Raw genomic sequence first — 23,010 nt, 5'->3', positions numbered from 1 at the left:
GGATTGCTTCACTTTGACACAAGTGCTTAAGATACATGCATGGGGTGCTATCACTGGTGAGCTTTCTATTGATTCAAAAGAGGCGGTGGGAGAGTTGTCTGGTTTTGAATTGGTACAGAACACAAAGCATCCCCTTCTATTCCCATAGGTACACTAACAGCAGCCAACTTCAGCAGTGTCATTCAGCATGACTTGTGTCAACACAATGAACATCTCAGCATTGCACTAATGCCAAAAAAGGACAATTGGGAGGAAAAAATAATCACAATTAAATGAGTAGTTGGTGATGAATCTTTCACATTTGAAGGATTTCCCAAAGCAATTCACAGCCAAATCATTATCTTTGAACTGCAGTCTCTGTTGTTATGTGGGCAAATGTGGACAGTCGCTATGGACACAGTGAGGTCCCAGCAACGAGGTGATTGACCAATTAATCTGCTCTCTTGGCACTGCTTGAGGGAGGAATGTTGGCCAGAACACTGGGAGAACTTCCTGCTCTTCTGCAAAAACAGTGTCATGGGATATTTTACGTCCACCTGAATATGCCTGGCTTTAACATCTCATCCATAACATCGTACCTTGGCAATGCATCACTCCCTCAGTATTGCAGTGAAGTGTCAGCTTACATTGTGTGTTCAAGTCTCTAGTGGGGCTTCAACCCACAACTTTTTGATTTGGAGGAGTGAGTGGCATCACTAGCCAAGCTGACATTTAAAAGATGGTATATAATGATCGCAAGAAACAAAATGATGGAAAACCAAGCACAATTTCTGAACCATGTCTGCCATTTTGATTGCACCAGAGGAAAGGATGAGGTAACGAGAGAAATGAGCTTGTGATTGACACCATTCAGTAACTGACTCTACTCTGCGGAGAAGATGCTACCCAAAGATGGAGGAATGAAGAAAGGAAGGTAAGAGCTCGATTGACACGGAGGCCAAAGAGAAGAGGATAAAAGCGCTCACATATAAAGTGGAAAAGCAGAGCGCAATAAAACAAACAATTTGTGATGCAGGAATTTTCAAAATGCTGGCATGCAAGAATTTGAAATGCTATTCTGTTCAGGAGAGACATACAAAACTGGGATTGTTCTCCTTATAGCAGAGAAACTTCGAGGAGATTTAATAGAGGTTGATATTTACATAAGATTATAAAGGATATACGACACAGAAACAGACCATCCGGCCCAACCAGTCAATGTTTATGCTCCACTCGAGCCTCCTCCCATCTTTCCTCATCTAAATCTATCAGCATAACCCTCTATCCCCTTCTCCCTTATATGCTTGTCTAGCCTCCCCTTAAGTGCATCTATATTATTTGCCTCAACCGCTCCCTGTGGTACTGAGTTCCTATTTCCCACCATTCTTTGGGAAAATAACTTATTTCTGAATTCCCTATTTAATTTCTTGGTGACCGTCTTATATTGATGGCCTCTAGTTATGCTGTTCCCCACAAGTGGAAACATTCACTCTGTATCCACTCTATCAAAACCTTTCATAATTTTAAAGAACTCTATTAGATGATCCCTCAGCCTTCTTTTTTCAAGAGAAAAGAGACCCAGCCTGTTCATCCTTTCCTGATATGTATCCCTTGCATTTCTGGTATCATCCTTGTGAATCTTCTCTGCGCCCGTTCCAGTGCCTCTATATCCTTTTCATAATATGGCGACCAGAACTGTACGCAGAACTCTAAGTGTGGTCTAACCAAGGTTCGCTGCAGGTTTAGCATAATTTCCTTACTTTTCAATTCTATACCTCTAGAAATAAGCCCTCGTGCTTGGTTTGCATTTTTATGGCCTTGCTAACCTGTGTCGCAACATTTAGTGATTTGTGTAAATGTACTCTACCCCACCTAGACTTGCAGCCTCCAATAAATATGTGACCTCCCGATTCTTCCAACCAAAATGTAATACTTCACATTTATCTGTGTTGAACTTCATGAGGGTTTTGATAAAGTAAATAAGGAAAAACTGTTTCCAGTGGTTGGAGGGTCAGTAACCAGAGGACACAGATATAAGATAATTGGCAAAAGAACCAGAGGGAAGATGAGGAGACGTTTTTTTTTATGTAGAAGGTTGTCATGGCGGGTAAGTGGAGCTGAGTCCACGGCCAGATCAGCCACGATCTTGTTGAATGGTGGAGCAGGCTCGAGAGGCTAGATGGCCTACTCCTGTTCCTAATTCTTATGTTCTTATGATTGGGAATGCAGAGGCTGAAAAGAAGGTGGACGCAGACTGAATAGTAACTTCCAAAAGGGAATTGGATATATACTTGAAAAGGAAAAAAAATTGCAGGTCAAGTCATATTGGCTGATGGTAGTTAATTCTTCTGTGATCTTTTCCACGCAGAATCTTAAATGTTAATCTTAAATGGGATGGGAACGATTATTTTCATAACAAAATCAATTGAAAGAATTCTACCAAAGTGTGTGTGTGTATCAAATAAATATATAAAAAATCTGTTTCTGTTAATGATTATGTAGAAAGAGCAAGGGAGCAGGATTAATTGGATAACTCAAAGAGCTGGCACAGACACGATGGGACGAATGGCCACTTTCTGTGCTGTACAATTCTATGATGATGTAGTGAAAATGAATATAATAAAAAAAAAACTCAAATTCAATTCTTTAATATTTCTTGTAAGCAGTAAGGTTTTGTCCCGAGTGAAGCTGTTATGGGTGAAGATGTTAATTTTCATAGATGGGTCCTCAATGGTTTGAAAATATCACTTGTACACTCTCGATCTCACCCCACACCCCCTCCCTCTCTTCCCCTCCCCTCCCCACCCTACCCCACACCCTCTCCTCTCTCTTCCCCCACCTCCCCCCCCCCTCACCCCCACCCACCCCCCTGCCGCCATGCAGCCTCCAATTCAGCACTGAAAGCAAATGCAGATCCAGCAGCCCTGCGACAGATTGGTAAATCTGGGAGTCAGACATTATTATGAAAGGACAGCTTATGTATGAGGAGAAAATTAATTGAAACATACAAGCTGATGTAAAAGTAGCAAAGGACACAACAGTTCTCAAACTTACCTGTGTCTAAAATCTTTATTTCTTAGTAGGTAGCAAGAAGAGAAAAAGAGAAGAAAAGTGTGAATTAGGTGTGCAACATAAACTAAGGGTTGCAGTTTGAATAAAGTGCATCTACATCATCGTGTCAATGTGGTTCAAACTAGTTACATTATATTTGAAGAGGAGCCGTCACATCATTTTAATGTCATGCGTCGAGAACACAGTTTCCAGGCAAATCAGCTTTGCTTCACTACAAGCGCGTGCTAATAGCAATCTGCAACACAGATTGACTTTGACATGTTCACCAGCACGCTGACCAGACACTTGCTCATTTTATCCTTCATAACAAGGCAGATAAATATTTTGAATGCGTAGCGCCTTCATAACAACAGCGCTATGCTAATGGTTGCCAGCAGTAACCCACTCTCATGTCCGAGCAGCCGCAACCTAGATTTCTGACTGCACTGCAAAAATGTTCTTATTACGTCAATGAACTTTCACACATTCTGTGAATTCAAGTAGAAACACAAATTAATGGCAATTTGAACAAAGCTGTACTTAATAATAATTAGCAGATGGATTATTTAAGTTGTACAAATTAATTTGACCTCATTAGTTATGTATTCCTAACTATTGAGTTTGGAAGTATCATATCAGTTCTTAAGAGATTGCATGCCCAATTCTGATCCAATGTCTGCAGTTTAGGAAGTTACAAGATCTTCTCTGGAAAGGGGACTTCAAGCTAATTAAAGCATTTGACAATGTCCTTATGCTTTAAATCAACTCTCTCCCTCTCTGCAGCAGTGAACCATTGCGTTCAAATATTCCTGCCAAATTAACAGAGATAGGCAACATTCAGAGACAGCTTAAAACCAAACAGGACCCAATTCTGTTCTAACGGTTTCTTTAAGACCACATTGGCCGATGGTGGGGTAGTTTGTCTTTCTCTTATGTATTTTCCCCCACGGAATTTCAAATGTTAATCTTAAAAGGGACCAGAATGATTGACTGTTCTCATTTTTTGTACTGATCCAAACAAAATCAATTTAAAGATATCCACCAACGTGTGTATCAATGTTAACTTTAGTCTTCCACAATGGTGGGGAGATGGGTCTCGCACAGGTACAAAGTCTTATCATGTATTTTGAATTGCCTTTCAGACTTTGGTGGGAAAGTAGGGAGAGGGGAGGGCTGGAAGGAAGAGCATCTTCTATTATGCCACAGCTCTAACAGTGCGGGACAGATTTTACCTTAGCTCTAGAATGCTTGTCACGTTCCCTGAAGGAAAGATACGACGGATGTAGTTGAAATCACCGACGTACAAGCTGCCATCGATGCCGCATGCCAAAGCCACAGGTGCCAGGAGCTTGTTACCATCTGATTGACCATTGCAGCTTGGGCACGAGATACTGCGTCTTCGCCCGTTGCCCATGATGCTGTTGATCACCGCTGGCTGCTGAGAGATGAACTGGTTTTCGCCATTTCCCTTGTACAGGATTCCTAATAGGAGGATGATAAGACTAACTTTGTCACTGTCACCAGCAATAAGGCATTTTCCTTGATTGCAAAATCATCATCATAAATCATAAAGCACAATTTAAATTTCACATTAGACCACACCAATCAAAACAATTAATTAAGACAGGTTGTGCCTCCAGCAATTCCGGAAAGAGAATACAAATTAAATCACTGTTAAATGTCAAGCCTGCATCAATCTCTAAAGGCGAAAACCGATTGTTTGATCGGCTATAGTATAAACATCAGGATTAGATCTTAGACATGTTGATCAAGCTCATTGGATGAAGTCAGACTTGTTACTCGGGGGAAGAGGTTAGATGAAAACAATTTTTAAATGATGACTGCGAGTTATAAACATTTATTAGGTTATCATTGTAGGGAGTTTTAAAAGCTATTTATAAACAGTTTACTGCTCGTTCCCCGTGGCCCTAAACAATGCTCCAGCTAATTTTATTTTGGATGCACGGCCTCTTTAAGGGGTTGCGGAGCCCATTCAAATTATCATGCATGCACGTTTTTTGCCATGAGAACGGCATTCAGTGGCTTGCACGGGACCTGCAGATTGTGGCGCAGCTCAACAGGAACATCGGTCCTACATCTTCCTCTGCTTCAAATATTTACTTACTCTTCCCTTAAAAGATACAACGGTCTCTGCCTCAACCTCTGGTTCTTTTAAGTGAAGTACTGTACGTCGCAGAACAGATCGCACCAAAATGAGCATGAGCTAGCAATAAAAGAAGGATCTCCCTTCTATGAGTGCTACAAGTACTGTTTGGCAGATTGTGAAAATGGCATATTTTTCCTCCCAATCTTGCCCCGTTCTACCTGAAGGTCGTGATATGCTAGATTACAGTTCCATGGATATTAGCAGTCCTCTTGGACCTCACTCTTCATGCGAAAGCCGAGAGTGAGAGTGCTGACATGGTCATCACAGCCGAGTCTAATCGTAATCATGCCCTCATCGGGCTTCAAGCAATGAGAAGCATGAACAATGGCTGATTCCACCTGCCCCTCAACCCCGTCTAAAGATGAACACACCAAGGCCAGCTACAATTCCCCCACCATTGCTTGAACTGAGATCAGCTGAATCACCACCGACTGGGAATCAAACCCACCTAATACACTGTGGTAACACTAACCCCACAAGTTAAGAACATAAGAAATAAGAGCAGGAATAGACTATTTGGCTCCCTGAGCCTACTCTACCATTCAATGAGATTGTGGCTAATCTTCTACCTCAATTCCACTTTCCTGCACTATCCCCATATCCCTTGATTCCTTTAATATCCAAAAATCTATCGATTTCTGTCTTCAATTTACTCAACGACTGATCTTCCACAGTCCTCTGGGGTAAAGAATTCCAAAGGTTCACCAACATCTGAGTGAAGAAATTTCTCCTCATCTCTGTCCTAAATCCTGAGACTATGGCCCCTGGTTCTAGACTCCCCAGCCAGGTACAGAAACCGCTGTATCTACTCTGTTAAGTCCTGTAAGAATGCTGTTTGTTTCAATGAGATCACCTCTCAGTCTTCTAAACTCGAGAATTTAGGCCTAATCTACTGACTCAGGGGGAAGGCCCACCACCATCTTCTCAGGGCAACTGAGAATGGGCAATAAACTGCCCACATCCCATGAATGAATGATCTGTAAGGTCCGGTATCACACGTCATGGTAACTTTATCCACTGCAGCTTCAGTGTAACATTGCAGTACGCTCTGAAAAGCTGTTTTACTGCAACAGAGCACCTGGAATGATATACTAATAAGCTATTTCAAAATAGCACTCATTTTATCAGATATCAACCGAGTTAATGGAAATCCAGTACATCATTTTTTTTTTTACAATGCTGAAATACTTCTTAAGGGTCTGTTGAATAAGTCTGCTGTTTATAATTAAAGAATGATGTCTAGAAAACTCTGTTAGTCAGTATTCATTTTGGATCTTAATTTTTGCTCCCATCTTGGGCTTTTGACATTTTAGCAACAATTACAAAACTGATGCTTCATTACACACCTCAGATGAGTTCACGGGTTTGATTCGAAAGAAATAAGTTGTTAATAACAGGTTTCCACTTCTTGTGGTGAATGTGTTTGCGTCTGCGGCTGTGGGCTGCAGCATGCAGCAGGTGTGAGGTACCACACACAGCACTGTACAACCAGCATTCCAGGATTCAAATCAAGTAGGAGTTTTAAACATAAACATATAGGTTAAGATGGAGGATGGGGAAGAACCGAGGGTCACAAGAGACTAAACAGCAATGTTGAAAGTGCGAGCTATTAACTAAAACCAGTATTGAAATATAAACAGTACTTTATGGAAATATTTACTTGGAAATTCTTCTCACAGGGCTTCAGTGTTTCTCAGTGCAAAACATTTTCCAATTATTTCTATATGTATTCATATGAAAAGCATTAAAAAATCTCCTGTGTCTGGAAAGTTAGTTCACCTCCACAGCTGACTTCAGGTGGCCCTTATAAACAAATAGTCTCCTTAAACAGATTGGAATTATTGAGTGACTGAAGGAGGAGTAGGTGGGTTGGAGCACCATTGAGAAAATAGTAATGTGGTGCCATAGGAATCTGCATTCCTGACCTGAAGCAAATCTCAAAATGTTTAAACGGAAGCTGAGAAGGTTTACAGTTCAGTGCATTCACATCTATTAGCTTCCCTAGTGGAAGCAGCTGAGCGTCTGTTTTTTTTTCAGGGGGACGGGGGAGGTTAATGGGGAGTGACAGTGTTCAAGCAAGAAAAGCTCTAACTCGGGAGTTGCAGCCAACTACATCAGCGGCCAAATGTGGGAAGACGTAAGTGAACTGTTCTGGGAGGTGGGAAAAAGAAATCTGAAGGTTGCACCTTGTTCTCATCTTCAAAGGGGAACTTCAAAGTCAGAAATACGCTCCTCACACTGTTAAATAATTCACAGCGAACACGATGTTTGTCTCTCGAACCTGTTTGATATTAGCACCACTTTTTAAAATTACCTACTCTGATCAGGGACTGCACATAGAGTCCTGCTGGGTGGCTGGTCAGTTTAGAATTTAGCACAGTTCGTAGAGAGATGAAAAAAGCCTTTGAGGACAAACCATATAAAGCTAGGGAAAAGAACAGAGTTGCAGCCTGGAGCCTGCACTATACCGCAACCGATAAGAGGAAAAAGAGAGCATATAGAATCACTATCTATATTATGTTATATATAAAAGTCTTCTGTTTGGCACAGGGCAGTCACTCTTGAGATGGTACATTCTGGTCACACTTTAAAAGAGTTGTTATAGATGCAAAGTATTCTTAAAGCACAAATGGACCGTATGGGCCCACTTCCGGACCTATTTCTTACGTTCTTATCGTTGACCAGGAATCCAAAATGAACAAGCACCGTCCCAATTTGCAATTACACCTGCAACCGGCCTCGCCTTCCACTTACCCGACAACCATTAGACATTGTGGCAGGAGGAGGACACTGCTCTGCCTCCGCAGCACACCAATACATTGTGGATTATGTGGACTAAAACCCCTGCTCTTATATATTATCGGATTTACCGGGAGCAATGCCGGGGGAGGTCCGCGAGTTATTTATATATGAAAACATAAATACTGCACATGGAGTAAGGGGAACGGGAACATAGCACTAATGTTACTGGACGAGTAATCTAGAGGTCTGGACTAATGATCCGGAGACGTGAGTTTCAAATCTCATCACAGCAGCTGGGAAATTTAAATTCAGTTAATTAAATAAAACTGGAATGAAAAAAAAAAGCCAGTATCAGTAATGAAGACCATAAAACGATCAGATTATCGTTAAAAACCCATTTGGTTCACTAATGTCCTTTAAGGAAGGGAATCTGCCATCCTTACCCAGTCTGGCCTATATATGGTTCCAGACCCACAGCAATGTGGTTGACTCTGAACTGCCCTCTGAAATAGCAGCTCACCACCAACTTCTCAAGGGCAATTAGGGATGGGCAATAAATGCCAGCCTTACCAGTGACGCCCACATCTCATGAAAAAATAAATTAAAAAAAAAATCTCTTCATCTAATTAAATCAAATTTTTTTAAATTGCATAGTTTCTCAACATGGCAGATAGAGGGTGAACAGTCCAATACGGGAATTATAGTCTCTGTCACAGGTGGGACAGACAGTCATTGAAGGAAAGGGTGGGGAGTCTGGTTTGCCGCACGCTCTTTCCACTGCCTGCACTTGGTTTCTGCATGCTCTCGGCGACGAGACTCGAGGTGCTCAGCGCCCTCCCGGATGCTCTTCCTCCACTTAGGGCGGTCTTTGGCCAGGGATTCCCAGGTGTCAGTGGGGATGTTGCACTTTAACAGAGAGGCTTTGAGGGAACCTCAACAGGAATCCTGGTAAAGTGGCTCAATGCCTGTTTTAGGACGCCTTTCCCAAATTGGTCAAGAACCAAAGAACTACTGTTGCACATGGGATCGTGGGTCAGTGACTTCAGCAGAGAAAACTAAGGGATAAAATCTATAAGCACACCATCAACAGGAAAATCATTGTTGGGTTTTGACTGTTTCACAAAATCATAACTCAAGAATATCTGAAATTTCCATGCTTCACTCAAATCAGGCTTCATAGATTAATCTAGCCCACAAAACAGCTTTAAAACAAGCTATAACAGCTTTAGTGTACATTTACATCACCCAACTGTGACAATTACTTTCCCCAAATAGCTGAGTTCTGTAATTTTCATCAAAGAATCTTTCCGTGTCAGCATGCTTTGTTATTATACCCGATTCATTCAGTCATTAGGATGAAAAATTACTACTTTACAATTCCCCTCCATAAAACACAAAGGGGACGATGAACAATATTTTATCTTCATTAAAATATTTATCGCCGTTTTTCGCGGTGTCCTTACAAACATCTGCCATTGCGCTCCAGAATGAATCTCTCCGGCTTATTCAGCTTGTCGTAACAACTAATCACTGTGTTTATTCAATTAGACACAATTCACTTCAGAAAGTTATTGCCTGTCACCGCACATCCCAGAATAATTTAAAGAATCGATTCGCCTGAACAATGCATTTCTGAGAATCGACTTGTCCAAATTTTCTTCTTTAAATGCACCGTTCCGAATGTTCACTCGGCGACAGTTCACTTAGTCCTTGATTGCAGCAGAACCACCTCTGATGTCTTGCCATAAAAGCTTCAATGTAGGGACATTGGTTGACTTTTAAAAGAAGTGGTTCTACCATGGATTTAATCCACAATAGAATGGAAAGAAATGGATGAATTTTCCATGCTTCACTCAGCTGTGGCTCAGTGGGTAGCACATTCGCCTCTGAGTCAGAAGGTTGTGGGTTCAAATCTCACTCCAGGGACTTGAGCACAAAAATCTAGGCTGACACTCCAGTGCTGCACTGTCGGAAGTGCCGTCTTTTGGATGAGACATTAAACCGAGTGGAAATAAAAGATCCCACGCCGCTATTTCGAAGAAGAGCAGGGGAATTATCCCCGGTGTCCTGGCCAATATTTATCCCTCAATCAGCATGATTAAAACAGAGTATCTGGTCATTATCACATTGCTGTTTGTTGGAGCTTGCTATGCGCAAATTGGCTGTTGCATTTCCCACATAACAGTGACTACACTTCAAAAAGTACTTCATTGGCTGTAAAGCACTATGGGACGTCCGGTGGTCATGAAAGACGCTATATAAATGCAAGTCTTTCTTTTTGTTCCATTCAGGCCATGTTGCATTAATCTATCCCACTAAACAGCTTTAAAAGAAGCTATAACTATGCGACTGTGCATTGGCAGTATCGAACTGTGACAATTACTTCCATTTTTAAGTGTTCAATGTAAACTGTCCAAAAGGTATGATTAGTAAATATAAATCTATATTTTCTCTTTGTTTGCCCTCCAACTTTCTCCCCTCTGCTCTTGGAGACCTGAGTGTCTGGTAGTGCGGGATTCTGCATGTGCCCAACTTGAGGTCCACTGAACCCAGCTGTGTTTCCAGGTTCAGCTAATTGAAATGTCCAAGGTGAGTGCTGGATGGAAACTACCATCGTGCATTCTGTGTGGGGTGTCACCTTTCATGATTTTTGTTAACTTGGCTCAGGAGGAATTTGAGGTTAATTTCTAGTAAGATGTTGCTATTAAGTTAAATTCAGTCTGCAGATATAAGAGTGGGGAGCGAAGCTATTCCTAGAAGTGCTCTGGCTACAATCCTACTCAACTGGACAACAGAGGTCAAGGCAAATGTTGAGCAAAACTCTGCATCGTTTATCCATCTTCATAGCGACACTTTCCAACCTTGGCCTGCTGTCCATTAGAGAATATTTCTCTCTGCCTCAGCTTTGCAGGAGCCATTCTGTTCTGTGCAGTATTTGAACACCTCAATCCATATTTGTCACTGTAGTTAATCAGCCCTGTTCCTATTCCGATAATTTTATCCAGTTGCTTTTAAAGTTAATTGCGTCAGCTTCAAATGATTTCACTGGGAATTTGTCCCACATATCAAAGACTCAGTAGGGGAATGAATAGTTTCTTATAACCTCTAGCCTCACTTGAACGACGCTAATTTTAAACCCGAGTTCTCTAGTTTTGCTCTTATAATCCAAGTTAAATAGCCTCTGCATCAATATCTGCATTAAATTCTGCATCAATCTACTCCTCAACCAACACCACCAAATACAAATTAACCAGTCACTCATCTCATTTACTGTTTGTGGGAACTTCTGCATAAATTGGTTGCTGCAATTCCTTGCATAACAACACTGACCGCACTTGGAAAAAGACAGTTATTGGCTGTGAAGCTCTTTGGTAAATCCTGAGGACATGATAAGGCTATATGTAAATGCATGTTCTTGCTTTCTTCCCATGTATTTTAAAAACCTGGATCGCATCCCTCTTCAAACATTTCAAGAGTGTTACTACTATGGTCAGGCATGGATCAAAAGAGGATGTATTTCAGTAAAATGTTCAGACAAAAATTGTCATACTTGCTATCTAGAACAGTTCATAGGAACATCAACACCTTCAAGTTCCTCTCCAAGTCACACACCATTCTGACTTGGACATATATCGCTGTTCCTTCATCGTGTCCAAGTAAAATTCCCTACCTAACAGCATTGTGGGAATGCTAACACCACAAGGACTGCAGTGTTTCAAGGAGTCCCACCATCACCACCTTCTCAGGACAACGCAGGATGGCCAATAAATACAGCCATTGTCGGCCACATCTCGAGATAAAAGGTAATAGTTTAAAAACTAGGTTTAAAAATCATGGTTTAAAAACTAGTATTAAAACACTCTACCTAAACGCACGCAGCATTCGAAATAAAGTAAATGAGTTGACGGCACAAATCATTACAAATGGGTATGATTTGGTGGCCATTACAGAAACGTGGTTGCAGGGTGGCCAAGACTGGGAATTAAACATACAGTGGTATCTGACGATTTGGAAAGATAGACAAGAAGGGAAAGGAGGTGGGGTAGCTCTGTTAATAAAGGATGATATCAGGGCAGTTGTGAGAGACGATATTGGCTCTAATGAACAAAATGTTGAATCATTGTGGGTGGAGATTAGAGATAGTAAGGGGAAAAAGTCACTGGTGGGCGTAGTTTATAGGCCCCCAAATAATAACTTCACGGTGGGGCGGGCAATAATCAAGGGAATAATGGAGGCATGTGAAAAAGGAACGCAGTAGTCATGGGGGGTTTTAACCTACATATCGATTGGTCAAATCAAATCGCACGGGGTAGCCTGGAGAAGGAATTCATGGAATGCATACAGAATTGTTTTTTAGAACAGTATGTTACAGAACCTACAAGGGAGCAAGCGATCTTAGATCTGGTCCTGTGTAATGAAAGAGGAAAAATAAACGATCTCCTTGTAAAAGATCCTCTCGGAATGAGTGATCACAGTATGGTTGAATTTGTAATACAGATTGAGGGTGAGGAAGTTGTGTCTCAAACGAGCGTACTATGCTTAAACAAAGGGGACTACAGTGGGATGAGGGCAGAGTTGGCTAAAGTAGACTAGAAACACAGACTAAACGGTGGCACAATTGAGGAACAGTGGAGGACTTTTAAGGAGCTCTTTCATAGTGCTCAACAAAAATATATTCCAGTGAAAAAGAAGGGCGGGAAGAGAAGGGATAACCAGCCGTGGATAACCAAGGAAATAAAGGAGAGTATCAAACTAAAGACCAATGAGTATAAGGTGGCCAAGGTTAGTGGGAAACTAGAAGATTGGGAAAATTTTAAACAACAGCAAAGAATGACTAAGAAAGCAATAAAGAAAGGAAAGATAGATTACGAAGGTAAACTTGCGCAAAACATAAAAACAGATAGTAAATGCTTTTACAGATATATAAAACGGAAAAGAGTGACTAAAGTAAATGTTGGTCCCTTAGATGATGAGAAGGGGGATTTAATAATGGGAAATGTGGAAATGGCTGAGACCTTAAACAATTATTTTGCTTCCGTCTTCACAGTGGAAGACACAAAAACCATGCCATAAATTGCTGGTCACAGGAATGTGGGAAGGGAGGACCTTGAGACAATCAGTATCACTAGCGGGGTAGTGCTGGACAGGCTAATGGGACTCAAGGTAGACAAGTCCCCTGGTCCTGATGAAATGCATCCCAGGGTATTAAAAGAGATGGCGGAAGCTATAGCAGATGCATTCGTTATAATCTACCAAAATTCTCTGGACTCTGGGGAGGTACCAGCGGATTGGAAAGCAGCTAATGTAACGCCTCTGTTTAAAAAAGGGGGCAGACAAAAGGCAGGTAACTATAGGCCGGTTAGTTTAACATCTGTAGTGAGGAAAATGCTTGAAGCTATCATTAAGGAAGAAATAGCGGGACACCTAGATAGGGAATAGTGCAATCAAGCAGACGCAGCATGGATTCATGAAGGGGAAATCATGTTTAAATAATTTACTGGAATTCTTTGAGGATATAACGAGCATGGTGGATAGAGGTGTACCGATGGATGTGGTGTATTTAGATTTCCAAAAGGCATTCGATAAGTTGCCACACAAAAGGTTACAGCAGAAGATAAAGGTACGCGGAGTCAGAGGAAATGTATTAGCATGGATAGAGAATTGGCTGGCTAACAGAAAGCAGAGAGTCGGGATAAATGGATCCTTTTCAGGTTGGAAATCGGTGGTTAGTGGTGTGCCACAGGGATCGGTGCTGGGACCACAACTGTTTACAATATACATAGATGACCTGGAAGAGGGGACAGAGTGTAGTGTAACAAAATTTGCAGATGACACAAAGATTAGTGGGAAAGCGGGATGTGTCGAGGACACAGAGAGGCTGCAAAGAGATTTGGATAGGTTAAGCGAATGGGCTAAGGTTTGGCAGATGGAATACAATGTCGGAAAGTGTGAGGTCATCCACCTTGGGAAAAAAAACAGTAAAAGGGAATATTATTTGAATGGGGAGAAATTACAACATGCTGAGGTGCAGAGGGATCTGGGGGTCCTTGTGCATGAATCCCAAAAAGTTAGTTTGCAGGTGCAGCAGGTAATCAGGAAGGCGAATGGAATGTTGACCTTCATTGCGAGAGGGATAGAGTATAAAAGCAGGGAGGTCCTGCTGCAACTGTATAGGGTATTGGTGAGGCCGCACCTGGAGTACTGCGTGCAGTTTTGGTCACTTTACTTAAGGAAGGATATACTGGCTTTGGAAGGGGTACAGAGACGATTCACTCGGCTGATTTCAGAGATGAGGGGGTTACCTTATGATGATAGATTGAGTAGACTGGGTCTTTACTCGTTGGGAGTTCAGAAGGATGAGGGGTGATCTTATAGAAACATTTAAAATAATGAAAGGGATAGACAAGATCGAGGCAGAGAGGTTGTTTCCACTGGTTGGGGAGACTAGAACTAGGGGGCACAGCCTCAAAATACGGGGAGCCAATTTAAAACCGAGTTGAGAAGGAATTTCTTCTCCCAGAGGGTTGTGAATCTGTGGAATTCTCTGCCCAAGGAAGCAGTTGAGGCTAGCTCATCAAATGTATTCAAGTCACAGATAGATTTTTAACCAATAAGGGAATTAAGGGTTATGGGGAGCGGGCGGGTAAGTGGAGCTGAGTCCACGGCCAGATCAGCCATGATCTTGTTGAATGGCGGAGCAGGCTCGAGGGGCTAGATGGCCTACTCCTGTTCCTAATTCTTATGTAATAGATAAAAAGCTGACCAATACAGGGGCGTTCTGGCCAACATCCCCCCCTCAACTAATGGCACCAAAAAAACCCTGATCAACAGGTCCTGCATCCCTTTGCTGTTTGTGAACATTTCCTGCAGCATTCGCGTAAAAAATATTTGTTCAAAAGGAGTGATAAGGTACGACATACACACAATTATGTACAGAAGAAATAGGAGCATTCGGCCATATGGTCCCTCGAGCCTGCTCCGCCATTTAATACGATCATGGCTATCCGATCATGGACTCAGCTCCACTTCCCTGCCCGCTCCCCATAACCCCCAAATCCCTTATCGGTTCAGAAGCTGTCTATCTCTGTCTTAAATTTATTCAATGTCCAGGCTTCCACAGCTCTCTGAGGCAGCGAATTCCACAGATTTACAACCTCAGCGAAGAAATTCCTCCTCATCTCAGTTTTAAATGGGCGGACCCTTATTCCAAGATTATGCCCATGAGTTCTAATCTCCCCCATCACTGCATCCACCTTGTCAAGCCCCCTCATAATCTAATACGTTTCGATAAGATCATCTATCTTTCTTCTGAATTCCAATGAGTAGCGGCCCAACCTCCTCAACCTTTCCTCATAAGTCAACCCCCTCATCTCCGGAATCAACCTACTGAACCTTCTCTGAACTGCCTCCAAAGCAAGTATATCCTTTTGTAAATATGGAAACCAAAAACTGTACGCAGTATTCCAGGTGTGGCCTCACCAATACCCTGTACTGTTACCCATTGATCATTCCTGGTGTTGCTCACACATAAAATGTACAGGCTAATAAAAACGGACCTGAAAAGTTATAAATGAATTATTTCTGACAGAAATAACATTTGTACTTGTTATGAAGAACTGATGTGGAGTTCCAGAATGCATTTAATATAGTGTTTTCAAATTTAGTGAGCAATTTAATTCATTATTTAATTAAATGCAGTCAATAAGTCAATTATTAAATTCAGTGCGTAGCTTCATATCAATTATTAAATGCAGTCTCAGTCATTGATCAATTATTAAATGTAGTTAGTAAATGAATGAATTATGCTAAAATCTGTAGATTTTAAAATGAAGATGATTCACTTTACTGTAGGAAGTCACTGAAGTTTGGATATTTACGGTTTTCAGCATTTACAATGAAATATCACTGAGTTTGAGAGAAATCTAATCACCTAGCTTCTGAGAGATAATAAAAATGTGAAAACACTTGATATAGGCCCTGAATTTTGGTGGCGTTGTTGCAATCTCCTGCTACAACTTTGATGAGGGATCGCTGGAAACCACTGGAAAAGTGCCATAAATACCAGCTTACACCCTTTCTCTGGGAGTTGTACCAATCTCTCAGTGCAGTTATGGCGCAAGACCATGACAACCCCGACAGAAATCCAGAGTAATTGCGTCTTCCCATTAATTAATCAATAATAATAATAGTGTGGTTTACATGGGACAGCAAATAAGCTTGTGCTGACTCTCCAACCATGGTCACACACCAATTCAACTTACTATGCACTTTATTCCATTGGCATAACATTCTGACATATCTTATTGCTTATTTTCTGTTGTCATGCGCTGCAGGAGTAACATTATGAAAAACTACTTGACCCAGAGTGGTGAGAATGTGGAACTTGCTACCACAGGGAGTGGTTGACACAAATAGTATAGATGCATTTAAGGGCAGGCTGGATAAGCATATGAGGGAGAAGGGAATAGAGGGTTATGCTGACAGATTTAGTTGATGAAAGACGGGACGAGGCTCGAGTGCAGCATAAACGCCGGCATGGACTGGTTGGGCCGAATGTCCTGTTTCTGTGCCGTACATCCTATGTACGCTCCACTGCAGCGAATGGGGTCAGAGACAAGGCTGTAACATTATAGCCCCGATTTTCCGACCCATGCTTCGAGAATTAGGTGGGAAGTGAAACCACTGTGCCTCTACACAGAAGTAGATCGATGCTGGGTTTTCCTGAGGCCTGGAGTGGACAGAAATTCCAATCTTTCCATACAAAGCAAGGCTGGCTTAAAGGCTTACCCCATTGGATTTTCTGTAGTTTCTGCCTTCTTAGGGCCCTGTGATTTGGATGTCTGGAAGAAACCAGCATCCAGATCCTTGTCGGAGTGGAAGTAGAGCCTGATGGGGTCTCCAGGCCAGGATCATGGGTCGAGAACCAGAGGATACAGATTTAAGGTGATTGGCAAAAGAACCAAAGGCGACACGAGGAAAAACTTTTTTACGCAGCGACTGGTTAGGATCGGGAATACATTGCCTGAAAGGGCGGTGGAGGCAGATTCAATTGTGGCTTTCAAAAGGCAATTGGAGGGAAAAAATTTGCAGGACTACGAGGAAAGGACTAGCAGAAGCGCAGTTGCAAATAGCCGGCATGGACTCGACGGGCCGAATGGCTTCCTTTAGTGCTGTAACATTTCTGTGATTTTACTGCGTACTTTTCACCATCCAAATTACTTACCATTTTGAACATCTAAAACGTGGTGTTTGTTCAGTGACCAGCCACCCATGTTTGAAGAGTCCAATTCATAGCCCTGCAGAACAGCCGTTCTCTTCTCCCAGAGGATAAGATCCAGACAGGACTCGTACTCATAACCAACAGAAACTGGACGAAGAGAAAACCATCATTACTGACCGGTAGGGATAATTATTTTCCATCCATGTTCATTAGGATGGAAGCCAAACAAGAAGCACTTCTTCACACAAAAGATTGTAGAAATCTGGAATTCTCTCCTCCAAAAGGCAGTGGATGTTAGGTCAACTGAAACTTTAAAGACAGAGATTTTGTTAGGTATTAAGAGATTATGGATCAAAGGCAGGTAAAGAGGGCTGAGATACAGATCAGCCATGATCTAAGTGAATGGTGGAATGGGCTCGAGGGACTGAATGGCCGATTCCTGTGTTCCAATGAGGGAAATTGGACCTAAGTTTCTCCGAACTGGGCAACAGTGCATTTTTAGCCCCTGGTTCTATGGAAAATCAAAAAGAAAAGATGATTTTTCTCAATCTTTTATCTGCCACTGAGCAGCCTTAGTTAAATAAATTATAACGATGCAAATTGTGGCTGTAGACATTTATAACATAGAAGGAGACCATGAGGTACTTTGCATCAAAATCTTGCTGGAACAATCTAAATTTAACTTCACTGCCATACTCTCTCCATGTTGCTCGGCATTTTTCTCTGCTTGCCATATTTATCTACTCTTTCCTTAAAATTTGCAATGGTGTCTAACATAACTACTCCTTGTGTAAAGCACTCTATGCCCCTGTTAGCAAAATTGAAGCCCATGGGATTAAAGGGGTACTAGCTGCATGGAAATGAAATTGGTAAGTGACAGAAAGCAGAAAATAGTGGTGAACGGTTAGTTTTCCGACTGGAGGGAAGTTTACAGTGGTGCTCCCCAGGGGTCAGTACTAGAACCACTGCTCTTTTTGATATATATTAATGACCTGGACTTGGGTATAAAGGGCATCATTTCAAAGTTTGCAGATGACTCAAAGCTCAGAAATGCAATAAATAATGAGGAAGACAGACAAACCTGTGAAATGGGCAGGCACATGGCAGATGCAATTTAAAGCAGAGAAATGTGAAATGAAGAATTTTGGGAGGAAGAATGAGATTTTAATAGGTGTGCAGGAACTAAGGGACCTGGAAATGTATACACACAAATCTTTGAAGGGGGCAGGACAAGTTGAGAAGGCTATTGAAAAAGCGTTAAGCATAAAGAATAGAGTAAAAAAGCAAAGAATTTATGCTAAACCTTTATAAATCACTGGTTAGGCCTCAGCTGGAGTAAAGACACCAAGGCCTTAGAGAGGGTGCAGAAGAGATTTATTAGAATCGTACCAGGCTTGCAGGAATTCTGTTATGTGAGAGACTAGAGAAGCTGGGATGTTCTCCTTAGAGCAGAGATGGTTAAGTGGAGATTTAATAGAGGTGTTCAAAAGCATGAAGGATTTTGATAGTTAACAAGGAGAAACTGTTTCCAGTGGTAGAAGGGTCGGTAACCAGAGGACACAGATTTAAGGAGATTGGCAAAAGAACCAGAAGCGAGATGAGGAGAATAAATTTTTACGCAGAGTTGTTGTGATCTGGAATACGCTTCCTGAAAGCGTGGTGGAAGCAGATTCAATAATAATGTTCAAAAGGGAATTGGATAAATACTTGAAGAGGAAAAATTTGCAGGGCTATGGGGACTAATTGGATAGCTCTATCGAAGAGCTGGCACAGGCACAATAGGCCAAATGGCTTCCTTCTGTGTTGTATCATTCTACGAGTCTAAAAACTCTTTATAAAGAAACTTCTTCTAAGCTCTCACATCAATCTCTTACAGAGACAATTTTAAATTGATGGCTTCTTTTCATTGACCAAAGGTTGGGCCGATTTGGGAAATATTCATGAAGAGGCAGAGGACATGGTTAAACTATTAAATGAGTACTTTGCATTTGTCTTCACAAAGGAAGCGGATGATCGGAAGGTTACACTAACGGAGGAGAGGGATGTTATGGACAGGGTAGTAGATGTTGTATATATGGACTTTAGGAAGGTATTCGACAAAGTGCCACATAGAAGGCTTATAAAGAAGATGGAAGCCATTGGAATTAAGGGGTATGGTTACAAGATTGGCCCAGTGACAAGAAGCAAAGAGTGGTGGTGGGTGGATATTTTTTCAGACTGGGAGGTGGTGTTCTCCTCGGGTCTATTATTCTTTTCAATCTTTATGAACGACCTAGACTCGGGTGTAGGGAGCAGCATTATTTGCATCATTCTGCAAATAAAGTTTGCAGAAACTTGGCAAAGTAGTAGCTAGTGATGAGAATAATTACAGGCTTCAAGATGACATGGACAGAATGGTGTAATGAGCAGAAGCATGTCAGATGGAGTTCAATGCAGACAAGTGTGAAGTGTAATAAACTTTAGGACTAATAGGGAAAGACAGTGTACTATAAATGGCATGATTCTGAAAAGTGCAGATGAACATAGAGATCTTGATGTCCATATACACAAATCCTTATAGGTGGGCAGGGCAGGTTAAAAATACATATCGCTACTTGGATTTATAAATAAAGCTAGAATATTATAAATCATTGGTTAGGCCTCAGCTGGAGTACTGTGGACAATTCTGGGCACCACACTTCAAGAAAGATGTAAAAGGCCTTAGAAAGGGTACAGAGGAGGTTTTCCAGGATGTTATCAGGGACGAGGAACTGCGGTTATGAGGAGAGGTTGGAAAAGTTAGGACCGTTCTCCTTGGAACAGAGAAGGTTAAGAGGTGACCTAATAGAGGTTTTCAAGATGATGGGAGGTTTTGATAGAGTAGCTCGAGAAAAATTATTCCCTTTGGCAAGTGGGTCAGTAACAAGAGGTCATAGATTTAAAATCACTGGCAAAAGAGCTAGAGGGGCGATGAGGAGAAATGTTTTCACTCAGAGAGTTGTTGGGGTCTGGAGTGCTCTACCTGGACAGGTGGTGGAAGCTGATTCTATAAATAGTTTTAAAAGGTGCTTGAGGATGAGGAACCTACAGGGTTACCGACAAAATGCGGGGATGTGAGACTAAGCTCGATTGTTCTTTCAAAGAGCCAGCACAGGCACGACGGGCCAAATGGCCTCATTTTGTGCTAGAAGTTTCTACGATTCTATGACTCCTGAAACAGAGAAAACAGTCTTTTCCGATTCATCCGAGCAAAATCCTGTATGATTTTAAATCTTCAATTGAATCTCCTCTTAGATTTTTCTGGTGCAGTGGAAATAGTCTAATTATCTCACATCACTCCACATAACTATAAATACCACTTAGCATCTCTCCTGGTGAAGAATATGTGGCAAACACGCAGGAAATCATCTTCTCAACACTTTGTGGCGCCCTCCATTGTCAGTTATTAAATCATGATGAACCCACTTACTACTTCATCAAACAAATAAAACCATTAGTGGCCAGTGATCTCCAATAGCCTTCATATTACTTACTACGGCAGAGATACAAAGCAGCCTCCAGCGAACCAATTTCTGTCCTTTGTATTGTACAGCAATATTGGGAGTGGGATTTAACTGGACACTTCCTGTGGCTGATAGTACGAAGCCAAGGAAAATGGCAGCCCTGTGACAAGACTGCTAAAGTGGCAGAAAACTGGACAGGGCATCACATCACAGCAGAGACTTTGAGAAAATATATATTTTTTATATTGGCGTGAGTTCTTTTATGCCGAACTGGACCGTGTGTTTGTTTTTGGAATCTCTGTATATTCTTGCACTCTGTAGTTTAAAATCACTTAATTTGAAAAGACTTACTCGGTTTAAAAATATAAAAATCTCCTTAGAGATCCTGTGTTCTCATTTCATGTAGTTCATGCCATTAATTAATATGAATGATAAAATCAACCTTTTTACTTAGAATTGGGTATTGCTGCAGGGATCTGGGGGCCCTGATTAAAAAAAATGTCTAGTTTGGGCTCCCCTGGCTGTTCTAAGTGGAACTGAGCCAGGCAAACCAAGAGAGGGCAAGCTTTTATTTTCAATCTGTGCTAACTTCGTTGGTTTTTGCCAAGATGCCAGTAGGTGCACTGCAGGTAGGCCCCCGAACTGGTGGGGAGGGGAAATGAGGTGCAGTTAGAATGTGTTCAGTACAAGAGGCCATGGGGATAGTACAGTGATGCTTCGCTAAGATTACATCAGGGGACGATAGGCTTTAGTTATAAGGAGAGATTAGAGAAACTACAAGAGGGTGGGGGCTTGTTTCATTAGAGAATTGGACTCTCGGGGAATCAAGAGATACAGGGATCGGGTGTGAAAGTTGCGCTGAGGTTGAAAATCAGCCATGATCTTATTGAATGGTAGAGCAGGCTCGAGGGGCCATTATGGTCTACACCTGCTCCTATTTCTGATGTTCTGAGAAGGCTAACAGGAGGTGTTCCAAATTATGGGAGGTTTTGATAAGGTGAATAGGGAAAAAATCTTTTCACTGGCCAATGAGTTGGTAACCATCAAAGGACCAACGTGAAAGCTCCGGAGAATTTTTTTTTAAGCATTGCGCTGTTAGGCTGTGGAATGCCTCACCAGGTGGAAGCAGCTTTTAACAAAGAAGCGGATAAGTATTTGAAAAATATAAAAAATTTAAAGGATTAAGGGAAAAAGGCTGGTGTAGTGGATAGTTCGTTCAGTCACAATGGACCAAATGGCCTCCTTCGGTGCTATAAGATTTTATGATAATAGGTTCTTAACTTCCCATTGTTATGAAGGTGATCTCTACTGAAAGGTCATAAGCAGGGATATTGGGTGAGGGCAGAATTGTACAAACTACTACAGTCGAATAATTTGCCAGAAATCACTGGCAACGGGGCCAGACATGAAGAGCAACGACTTGGCTGAGGTACCGTAGTGTGGCTGGGCCCAATGCTTCAGGGACAGAGGAGAGAAAACCGGAGAGACACAAGGGAAGCAAATACGCAAAGGCGAAAGTTCTCTCTTCGACTTACCGACCGCCTCGGACAAGCCGGAGACCTTTTGATTGTAGGCATCGGTTTTGTCCCATATGAAGGTGTACGACAGGTTGGGCGACGCCGGGAACCATTTCTGGAAGAGCCGGCCCACCACTGCCACCATCAGGTGAACCTTCATCAAGTTGAACGGCACTGCGCTCTGGGTCATGGTGATTTTCAGAACCGGCTTGTACCCAGCAGCACGTGAGCTTAGGTAGGTGAGCTTCAGATCAGTGCCAGGGATCTTGGTCTCTTCATGAAGCACCTGGAGGATATATGAGAGAGAGAGAGAGAGAGAGAGAGAGAGAGAATCAGAGACAGAGAGAAGATCGGCATGAGAGAGAGAACGAGAGACTTTGTTTACAGCTGAAGTAAAGGCCATGACAATGCATACAACCACGAGGGAGATTTTAAGCTAAAACCAAAAAAAAAATCTCACTTATTTCATTTTAACTGTGATTTCTCTTGGGCAAGCAGTGCCAACACTCCATTAGACAGTACAGATGGGGCCATCAATATGGAACAGGAAATTTGATTGAAGAATGCAATTACGTCTGTACACAGTGCCATGAAGTTTATATTATCACAGACCCCAGGTGTGTGAACATAAACCTTGCAATAAGATCTTACAATGCTAAGGTGATGCGGTGAAGCTGCATGTTGGAAAATGAACGTGTGGCACCACCGAGCAGAGGCATTTAGCTGGAACCCTCCCTCCATCCCGCTGGCTTCCCCAATCTCCATCGTGTTGGCGAAGGCAGATGGTGAGAGCAGAGGTCAAGTACCTCCCTCGTGCGGGGTTGGTGAGAGAAAGAACAGGAGAGGTAAAAA

General features: G+C 42.0%; 1 protein-coding gene across 7 annotated transcripts in view; it reads right to left on the bottom strand.

Moving 5' to 3' along the window:
* Positions 1 to 23,010, bottom strand: part of LOC139262996 (teneurin-3-like) — a 924,456-nt gene that overhangs the window by 56,590 nt on the left and 844,856 nt on the right. For all 7 annotated transcript variants that reach the window (XM_070878430.1, XM_070878437.1, XM_070878446.1 and 4 more), the window contains 3 exons: positions 22,177 to 22,444; positions 17,163 to 17,306; positions 4,263 to 4,512 (listed from right to left, as the gene is read on the bottom strand). In XM_070878430.1, coding sequence (XP_070734531.1) covers positions 4,263 to 4,512; positions 17,163 to 17,306; positions 22,177 to 22,444 — 662 coding nt within the window. The remainder of the gene's footprint in view (positions 1 to 4,262; positions 4,513 to 17,162; positions 17,307 to 22,176; positions 22,445 to 23,010) is intronic.

The sequence above is a fragment of the Pristiophorus japonicus genome, chromosome 1 (assembly GCF_044704955.1).
Source record: "Pristiophorus japonicus isolate sPriJap1 chromosome 1, sPriJap1.hap1, whole genome shotgun sequence".
NCBI classification, from domain to species: domain Eukaryota; kingdom Metazoa; phylum Chordata; class Chondrichthyes; family Pristiophoridae; genus Pristiophorus; species Pristiophorus japonicus.
Note: the sequence above shows the minus strand (reverse complement) of the source record. Positions and strands in the feature narration are given on the sequence as shown.